This window comes from Mus caroli, unplaced genomic scaffold, assembly GCF_978045245.1.
Source record: "Mus caroli unplaced genomic scaffold, Mus_caroli_1 scaffold_5, whole genome shotgun sequence".
Classification (NCBI taxonomy): domain Eukaryota; kingdom Metazoa; phylum Chordata; class Mammalia; order Rodentia; family Muridae; genus Mus; species Mus caroli.
In genome coordinates, this window is record NW_028227260.1 from 34,368,883 (window position 1) to 34,379,290 (window position 10,408).

Sequence of the window (10,408 nt, forward strand, 5' to 3'; positions counted from 1 at the left end):
TCCCTTTAGCTCCTTGGGTACTTTCTCTAGCTCCTCCATTGGGGGCCCTGTGATCCATCCAATAGCTGACTGTGAGCATCCACTTCTGTGTTTGCTAGGCCCCGGCATAGTCTCACAAGAGACAGCTATATCTGGGTCCTTTCAGCAAAATCTTGCTAGTGTATGCAATAGTGTCAGCATTTGGAAGCTGATTATGGGATGGATCCCTGGATATGGCAGTCTCTAGATGGTCCATCCTTTCATCACAGCTCCAAACTTTATCTCTGTAACTCTTTCCATGGGTGTTTTGTTCCCAATTCTAAGAAGGGGCACAGTGTCCACACTTTGGTCTTCGTTCTTCTTGAGTTTCATGCGTTTAACAAATTGTATCTTATATCTTGGGTATCCTAAGTTTTTGGGCTAATAGCCACTTATCAGTGAGTACATATTGTGTGAGTTCCTTTGTGATTGTGTTACCTCACTCAGGATGATGCCCTCCAGGTCCATCCATTTGCCTAGGAATTTCATAAATTCATTCCTTGTAATAGCTGAGTAGTACTCCATTGTGTAAATGTACCACATTGATTCTCTCTAATTTTAAAACCTCAATACATTTCAATATTATGTTCAGAGTCCTTTGATAAAGGACCTTACTATAGGGGCTGGAGAGATGGCTAAGCGGTTAAGAACACTGACTGCTCTTCCAGAGGTGTCCTGAGTTCAATTCCCAGCAACCACCTGGTGGATCACAACCATCTGTAATGTGTGTGTCTAAAGACAGCTACAGTGTACTCCTATACATAAAATAATTTAAAAAAAAGCTTTAAACAAAGGACCTTATTATAACATAAAAATCAAGTACTGTACACAGATAACCACAAGTACACAGATAACCACAGTTAAATGTTATGGGCCCCAAATGATAAACACAAAACCTGAGTCTCAGAAAATTCCCCAAGAAATACACCTAGAAACATCATACCTGGGAGTCTACCTTATATTCTCAACTCTCAGATAAGACTGGGTCATACAATTTTTGCTATATCATGCTCAGGCTCTTCCAGGACATGTTAGGATTCATTCACCAACATCTCTTAATCTAATGGCATATTAGAAATTAAGCCCTTCCTAAGGCTTAGGTGCCTGGCTCTGGGAAATGCTTTAGTTGACTGAGCCTCAAATTAGCATAATAAAGGACAAGAAGACAATCTATTGAGTAGCTCAGCTTCTCTTTTTGATTTCACAAACCAATTTTATCATATATCAAAAGGCTTTTGTATTTGTGTTTATGTCTCTGTGAGGGGCATCTGTGTTGAATGTCCGCATGTGGTGTGTGCAGGTATGCTCACCCAGGTGAGTACATATGGAGGCTAGAGGAGAATGAGAGGACATTGGATGTTGTCACCACTCTCTGCCTTCTTTTCTGGAGACAAGATCTTTCACTGAAGTGGACGCTTGCCATGTAGTCTAATCTGAGTGGCCAGTGATCTCCCAAGATCTGTCTGTCTCTGCTTCCCAATGCAGGGTTATAGTCATATGCAGGTGCCTGCCTTTTTATGTGGGTGCCAGGGATTCAAATTCAGGTATACCTACACAGAAAGCCCTTTGATCCATTGAGCGATCACTTGTTTATATATAAAAGGCTTTACACAGTTTTAAAAACGTAATTAATTTATTTTTAAATGAAAGTTGGAGAGCTGGTTATGCCTTGGTACTGTGTGGATGTCAAAGGGCAATTTTTGATAGTCTGTTCTCTCCTTCCATTATGTGTATAACAGGGATAGGTCTTCAAGCTTGGTGGCAAGCACTTTACCTCCTGAACCATCTTCCATGCCCTAAAAGAATTTTTTATACCTAAAAGGGTCGGTGTTACACATTCTACCTCTTATCTATTTTTTCATTATTGTGAGAGAAACAAACTGGGTGTTTGTTTTTTAAAGACATAGTTTCTCTGTGTAGTCCTGGCTGCCTGGAACTCACTCTGTAGACCAGGCTGGCCTTGAACTCAGAGATCCGCCTGCCTCTGCCTCCCAAGTGCTGGGATTAAAGGTGTGTGCCATCATCCAGGAAAGCAAGCTGTTGTTTATAGTAAACTGTACTTCTAGCTAATAATAGCCCACTCAGTCAAACTGTTTTCTGCAGCAATTGCGTGATTACATTCTCATCAGAAAGCCTGAGATTTACCTTTCTCCACAGTTCAGTTCTCATCCACAGTTCTTCACACTTGTAGTTGTTTTCTTTTTGAGACCTAGGCTCACCATGTAGCACAGGTGGGCCTCAGTCTCACAGTTCTCCTGCCCCTGCCTCTCGTGAATGATATTTACCGACTTGCACCCTACACCCCACTCTCATGCCAGGTGCAGTATGCATTCTTCATGATTATGCTACGAGCTGCGAAGTGCTTAAGAAACACTTGCCTAATAATTCTTTTCTTGCTCTACTTTTCCAAAGCAATTGCCCCTCTTGCCTGATTGTACTAAACTCAAGTGATTGTCATTCACTTGGAAATGTTTGGGTCAATGCTTCAGAGTGACACAGATTTTATATTGTTATTAAAACGGGAAGAGGTATCCTTAAATTTGTAATTGTGTCCTGAAGCATTTCAGATGCAGTTCCTAGTTCTTGATTGTCTTCTCACACTTCCCTTCGGAAAGGAACTGAGCAAGCGATTTTCATGAAGCCCTATCTATCTAATCATGACTACTATGGGAACTTTAAAAAATATATTTATTTATTATTATACATAAGTACGCTGTAGCTGACTTCAGACTCACCAGAAGATTACGGGTGCTTGTGAGCCTCCATGTGGTTTCTGGGATTTGAACTCAGGACCTTTGGAAGAGCAGTTGGTGCTCTTACCCGCTGAGCCAACTCAACAGCTTGGGAACTTTTTTAAGATGAGAAAAAAATAAAGGTGTGAAAGACTCAGTGACTTCAGCTTCTTTAGTTTAGAAGATTACAGAAACCATAGCTCCGACCTTCAGTGATGTAAAGAGAAGATGGTTTTATACTTACAAGAATCTCTTTGTAGAGTATATGAACGATATGTCAAAGTTGCACGCCGCTACTAGGAATACCTAATGAATTTAACAATATTAGGCTACAAAGCTAAGGTGGAAACATATAATAATAGCCCATCCATTGCTTCTGCCAGGCATTTTGTCACAGCAACAAGACACACACTCATACAATTAGTTTAGAACATAGGCTTGACTCTCCTCTGTTGGGAGATTGCCTCACACTTTCTCTCACTAATTATTGGGCTTTTACCTCAAGCATGCACATTTCCTTAAGAAACCCAAATCTACAATGACGGATAGGGATCAGTTTGGTCATCTTTTGTTGCATTTTTATTGGTTTCATACAAGTATTTGTGTTCTCTTTTTCAAGGACTTTTAAGAGACACTGGTATCCATTTGTCACTTTAAAAGGACACACTTGCTGGGCATGGTGGCGCACGCCTTTAATCCCAGCACTCGGGAGGCAGAGGCAGGCGGATTTCTGAGTTCGAGGCCAGCCTGGTCTACAAAGTGAGTTCCAGGACAGCCAGGACTATACAGAGAAACCCTGTCTCGAAAAAACAAAAAAAAAAAAAAAAAAAAAAAAAAAAAAAGGACAGACTCTATCACCAACCAAAATCAAAAATTTTGACCCTCAGATAAGATGCATAAATTAATGCAACTGTTCACTTGGAAGGTGAAATTCAGTTTTTCTACTTTCTTAAGAAAGCGGGCCTTTCTTAACTTATTTTCCCCCAGAAAACCCTGTCCTCCATCTTTACAGAGACCTCTAGAAAGAAGCTTCCTTTAAAGTTTAAATAACAACATCATGGCCCTTTGACCCTTGAACCTTTGCTTTTAGAATTTATTTATTTACTTATTTATTTATTTTGGTTTTTAGAGACAGGGTTTCTCTGTGTAGCCCTGGCTGTCCTGGAACTCACTCTGAAGAGCAGGCTGGCCTCGAACTCAGAAATCCGCCTGCCTCTGCCTCCCAAGTGCTGGGACCAAAGGCGTGCGCCACCACTGCCCAGCAGAAATCTCTCGTTTTTAACACCAAACTCAGTGCCAGGAGATAGTTTATTATTTGTGTGTGTGTGTGTGTGTGTGGTATTGTGGGGTGAATACCTACTCATAAATGTTTGACTAGCACTCTACTGTGGAAGATACACCTCCAGCACAAGAAGGGGCTTTCATCTAGCTCAAAATCAAAAGCATAGTGAACCTATTTCCTGACCTTTACCGCCTCTGGAACATTATGTCCTTATTCCATTAAAGGGACGAGGTCTTTTAAGTACTTGAACAAACCATATTTTGAATCAAAACATTGTTTTTTTTTACCTCTTCCCAATCTTTGCATGCATCCCTTGCCCAACAAAGGGGGCTTCTGTTTCTCTTCCTTGGATGGAATCATATTCTGATCCCCCACCACGTTCTTAGCTTTAAAAAAGAACAGGTTAAGTGTATGTGTGTGTGTAGGCGGGGGGGGGGGGGGATGATACAGAAGCGCTGGTGAGCAAGACAGGAAAATGTCCAGACACTGTTCTGTGGAGCCACTGGAATGAGAAGACAAGCCCCTTGAACTGGGGCTCGATAAGATAAAAGTTGCAAACGCAGCTCTTACACAAACTGGCTGTTTGGCTGGAGGTAAATCATTTTCCTGTTCAGTTTCCTTATCTGTGAAATCAAAGTTTGGACTGATAAAACACCCCCGAAAGACCTGAGACTGAAACTTCTAAGGAAAAGCACAGAGAAACCACTTAAAGATCCAAGGCAAAGGCTTTCTGACTAGGACACCAAGAGTCCAGAACAAACGGGACTGCATCTAATTAACTTTGGAGCTGTAAAAGAAATAAGAGAGCCAAGAGAAAATCAAGGAGAATGTATTTGCCAGCTATTCATCTAACAGGATATTAATATCTACAACATAAAAAGACTTAAAAAAAAAAAAACCTTGCCGGGCTTGGCAGCAGAGTCCTGTAACACTTGGTACTTCTGAGGGTGAAGTAGGAGGATCATAAATCCAAGCCTTATTTGGGCTACAGAGTGAATTCAATACCACCCTGACCAGTTTAGTGATAACCTGTCTCAAAAATAGCAAGAGGTCTGAAGATCTAGCTCAGCAGAAAAGCATTTGTATAGCATGTGCAAGACCCTAGGCTCCATTCTGTGTGCACACTCTCTCTTCTCTCTCTCTAATAATAAAAAAAAAGAAAGTATAAGGATTATTTCGGCTAAAGGAAGGAACAGCATTAAGTGGGAAGGGATGAGAAACAAGCATGTGTGGCATACATATGTGAAATCTATTATTTGTAAAATAAATATAAACTAATAAAATAAGTTGTTCTGTACTCAGAATTTTTTTTTTGAAGTGCTGGGACATGAAAGCCAAAGGACTTGTTCTCGACAGAAAATGATATAGCTAGAAACGAGCTATATTCCTAGTCCTGAAATGCATTTTAAGGACCTGGGGATATGGATCAGTAGTTAAGAGCACTTGCAGCTTTTGCTGGTTTCAATTTCTAGCACCCATATGTGGCTTACAACCATCTGAAACTTCAGCTTTAGAAAATCAATACTTTCTTTTAACTTTCACAAGCACCAGGCATAATACCCAGTATACATACATACATGCAAGCAAAACACACACACACACATACATACACACACACTATTAAAAAACTTATTTTTAAAAAGAAACACGCCAGGTGTGGTGGCACACGCCTTTAATCCCAGCACTTGGGAGGCAGAGAGAGGCAAATTTCTGAGTTCGAGGCCAGCCTGGTCTACACAGTGAGTTCTAGGACAGCCAGGAGAACACAGAGAAACCCTGTCTTGAAAAATTAAAAAAAAAAAAAAAAAAAAAACACTTTTTTTTTTTTCAAGACAGGGTTTCTCTGTGTAGCCCTGGCTGTCCTGGAACTTACTCTGTAGACCAGGCTGGCCTCGAACTCAGAAATCCACCTGCCTCTGCCTCCCAAGTGCTGTGATTAAAGGCGTGTGCCACCACCACCCGGCAAGAAACACATTTTAAGAGTGCTTTTTCTGCAGATAAAACTGTCCAGATTTTAACACTAATGCAAGTATGGTGGTTTAAATATGTTTGGCCCAGGGAGGTGTGCTTTTGTTGGAGGAAGTGTGTCACTGTGTCGGTGGGTTTTCCTAGCCACGTGGGAGCCAGTGTTCTGCTAGCAGCCTTCAGATGACGATGTAGAACTCTCTGCTCCTCCTGCACAGTTGCCTTGGTCATGAAGTCTCTTCACAGTAGCAAAGCCCTAAGACAGGGAGATAGACTTCATTTTTTTTTTTTATGTTGGAGATTTATCCCAGGGCCTTGCACATACTAGGCAGGAGAGTTCTACCATGAGATAAAACTGGTCTCTGATTTTTTTTTTTCATTCTTAGTTTCGTTAAAAAACAAAAACAAACAAACAACTCTGATAAATCAGGACTAGGTCAGTCAAGATGGATGTTTCCCTCAGCCCATACTTGCTTGGCCTTGCAGTGACTACCCACCAGTTTGTCATAATCCCTACTATCATAATGTAAGGCCTTGTGGTTTTTAATATTGTGGCTACTAAAATTAGTCACCCTGCTTTTGTCTGTGCTTAATCTATGATACACACACACACTATGCTCTAGAATTAGAGATCGTCTTAAAATGTTGAGGTTTTGGAAGCCTATGTTATGATCATGGGTGTAGAGAGGGCAGAGGTCTTATATTAAAAACATCTTTGTTATCTGAAAGACATTAAGGTCACACTCTTTGAAAAACACTATACATACATGGCTAGAACATAATCTAATGAATGAATCAAAGGTATGACTGCTCCTTACTGATTACTTGGGGATGTGAAGAAAAGCAGTGTCTGGGCAGCTGGGAGAGGATAGACACTCTGAAGGAAGTATAAAAACTGAAGTAGAAGATGACCGAGCATATATTGCTTTTAAAACTGCTTTATTAATTTCAAATTATGAAAAAGATTTTTTTTCTAAAATGGGTTAAATTGCCATGCTAACAGGAATGTTTGAATTAAATGCGATTAAACAATTTTACATAGAAACCGTTAAGTGGAAACACCAAAAAGTTTACAGAAAAAATAACCCCACTTGATAAGAGCTTGTAAAACAGTAGCCATTTTATGAGCTCAGAGAAAATCTTAGATTTCAAGGTATGAGGCAAAAGTCGTAATGATTGTCAGGTTCCGGGGTTCGGAAACGCCTGTAAGGCCTCACCTGCTGCTCCTTAGTCTTTCTCTTGACTTCTGTTCCCTGCACTACAAATCTCCCAACATCCTCTCCCCCTTCATTGCGATCAACATGCCTATTAGGTATGGCCCATAGAAAGTTAGGCACAAATCGCCTGACTTTCCTTCGGACATTTCCCCCAGGCTTCTTGTTTTCAACCTCTTCCAGACGGTGGGATTCTTCTTCACTTTGTTTGGAGGCCTTCCCACCTTTTTTGTCTTTTTTGTCTTTCTCCACAGTGAGATCCAGTATGACTTGTTTAAATTTGGATGCCATCACTCCTAGGAAAGGAGAGATAAGATTGCTTACTTCCTGGACTTATCAGCACAGAACCCAGGCAAGAGCCTGGGCCAGAACCCCTCCCACCCCAGAAGCTACCATTTTGCCCGCGAACCCATTTCCAAGACCCCTACGAGTACAAAAAACGGAAGTATGGGATGGGAGAAAAGTAGGCAGTAAAGTTGAACTCCCGGAGGTCAGATCCAGCTCTGCGCACGTTCCCTTTCCTCCTCTCAGTCCCCAGCCCTGTCCCTGCACCTACCTGGGCCTATCCTTGCCTTCTCCTCTTTCTAGAGATGCTCACCACCAGGTGCGCCGCGAAGCTTCTGCTTCTCAGACCTGCGATCAACCCAGAAGGATGGGTGAGTAGGTGGGAGGGAGGACCTGTGGCGCTGTCCCGAGCGCCACCGCCCAGGCTCTTCCCGCCACCTCGGCCGCCCCCACCCCTCCACGCCGACCATCCCTGGGTCCCCCGATGCAGGGATGCCCGGGTCTATGGGAAACTGTCGCGGGGCGCATGCTCCTACTCCCCGAGGGTCTCCGCCCGGGCCCGCCGCCCCGCTCCCTGTCCGGCCGCGCCGCTGCGCACACGGGGACGGCCACCTGCAGCCTCGGCCTGCGCTGCCGACGGCCGGGGTGGCGGCCACAGGACCCCGACGACGGGCTCCGCGGGTCCGGGCCGCTGTCCCCCTCACCTGCGCCGCTCTTCCTCCTCCTGCTGCTTTCCGCGCCGCCCGGGCCCGCGTGCTCTGCGCCACCAGGAGCTGCGCCACCAGGAACAGGTGCCTCCGCTAGGGATGGCGGGCTGGAGAGAGTGAGCGAGGGCAGGTCCGAGACCCAGCGAGGGGTGTGAGCCTGCGTGGGCTAGTCACGTGCCACTTGCGTCAGAAGCCAAAGCTCCGCCCCCGGCCCCAGCCCCTCTTTCCGCCCCCAGTGTCTTGCTGTGCAAAGTTCAGGTCCCTTCTTCACCTCTGGGTCCCTTTAAGGTCTCCAGCTTGGGCCCTGTCTCTCTGAGCCCTGGGCATTTCATGGCCTGACAAAAAGAAGGGCAGTGGGTGCTCTGTGGGCGGCTGGCCATTCCCAGTTCTCTGGGGGATTGATTTTTCCTTCTCTGTTTTCAAAATGCCCTTGCTGGATGCTCTCTCTGCTCCAAAACCTGGATTCTTTTCTCAGAATTCAAATGGAGATAAGGACTGGCGACATAGCTCAGTGGTTAAAGTACATGTTGTGCAAGTGTGAAGATGATAGGAGGGAACCGTAGAATTCTTGTGGATGCATAACACGTGTAAATGTCTTTTGGGAAGCCTGTAATTCTAATTTTAGAAGTCAGTGATTAGCTAACTGAACTTCCTGAATACAGTTTAAATATCCTATGGATAACTAAGGACCTTTTACAGGTGTGTTAAGAAATAAAAACCCTTAATAATTTCAACATGAATGCTGGGCAGTGGTGGCTCACGCCTTTAATCCCATCACTTGGGAGGCAGAGGCAGGCAGATTTCTGAGTTCGAGGCCAGTCTGGTCTACACAGAGAAACCCTGTCTCGAATTTCCATATGAGCAGGGTGGTGGTGGAACATGCCTTGAATCCCAGCACCAAGGAGGGAGAGGCAGGCAGATCTCTGAGTTTGTGGACAGCCTGGGCTATAAAGGGAAACCCTGTCTCAAAAAATCATGCTAGCTAGAGTATATTTGAGATTTAGCTTTGACAGAAATCCCCTACCTCAATAAAAAGGTAGAAGAGCATTGGAAGATGATTTACATAGGCACATGTGTATTAACATGTATATCAACATGCATACACATGTGTATCAACATGCTATGTTTGTGTGAACTAGGTACTGTCCCTTCTGCAGTAGCCTTATCTTCTGATTAGTGGGTGTGGTAAGTAAGTGTGGTAAGTTTCAAAACTCCACTTGTTTATCTGGAGCACCATTGGGCCAGAGTGTGACTCTGCTTCTAAGAAAGTGAGGATAAGCTCCTATCTAGCACTTTATACTTTTACGTTTATTCAGATGATTATTGTTCCAGTGCTGCTTAGGACCTGATGCCAAACAGGAGACAGGGGGAGGGAGGGAGGGCTGGAGAGATGGCTCAGTGGTTAAGAGCACTGACTACTCTTCCAGAGGTCCCGAGTTCAATTCTCAGCAACCACATGGTGGTTCACAGCCATGTTATGGGATCTGATGTCCTCTTCTGGTGAGATCATGAGATCTGATGCCCTTCTCTGGTGTGTATTCATATAAATCAAATAAGTAAGTCTTAAAAGACAAATTTGCTTTGTAGCCAAGTGTGACATTGAACTCCTGCTCCTTCTGGCCCTGCCTCCCAAGTGCTGGGATTGTAGACACTCACCACTATGCCTCACCTGTACGTTTTCAAATTTTGGTGAACGACTCATTACTCTTGATTTATTACATCTTACAAACTATTTTGAGAAGCTATGACCTTAAATTCCACCATAAAAGATTTTGTCCATCACCACAAGAAACCCTACAGAGTCAACTAACCTGAGCCCAAAGAGACTCATAGAGACAGAACCACCAACCAAAGAGCATGCATGGGACTGACCTAAGTCCTTTGCACATATGTAGCAGATGTGCAGCTTGGCCTTATTATGGGTCCCCCCAAACTGGAGCAGGGTTTTACCCTGACTCAGTTGCCTGCCTGTGGATCCTGTTCCCTTAACTGGGCTGCTTTGTCTAGCCTTAATAGAAGAAGATGCACCTAGTCCTACTGCCAAGGCATTTGACATCCATGGGAGACCTCCCCTTTTCTGAAGAGAAAGGGCGGAAGTGTATGAGGAGGAGGAGAGGTGGGGGGAAGAACTGGGAGGAGAGAAGGGAGGGAAAACTGCAATTGGGATGTAAAGTTAATAAATGAATTAATTTAAAAATATCCATA

At 43.8% G+C, this 10,408-nt stretch overlaps 1 protein-coding gene across 1 annotated transcript; it reads right to left on the reverse strand.

Annotated features, from left to right (window-relative positions):
• Nucleotides 1-6,925: 6,925 nt before the first annotated feature.
• On the reverse strand, nucleotides 6,926-8,359 carry Bex4 (brain expressed X-linked 4). The gene is made up of 3 exons (XM_021152756.3): nucleotides 8,201-8,359; nucleotides 7,768-7,844; nucleotides 6,926-7,507 (listed from the first exon to the last, which is right to left on the reverse strand). Exon 3 carries the CDS (start codon nucleotides 7,500-7,502, stop codon nucleotides 7,146-7,148), a length of 357 nt encoding a protein of 118 aa, XP_021008415.2. The 5' UTR covers nucleotides 7,503-7,507; nucleotides 7,768-7,844; nucleotides 8,201-8,359; the 3' UTR covers nucleotides 6,926-7,145.
• Between the last annotated feature and the right edge of the window lie 2,049 nt (nucleotides 8,360-10,408).

Coding starts and splice junctions, on each gene's coding strand:
- Bex4 (XM_021152756.3), bottom strand. CDS start 7,502: ATGGCATCCAAATTTAAACAAGTCATACTGGATCTCACTGTGGAGAAA.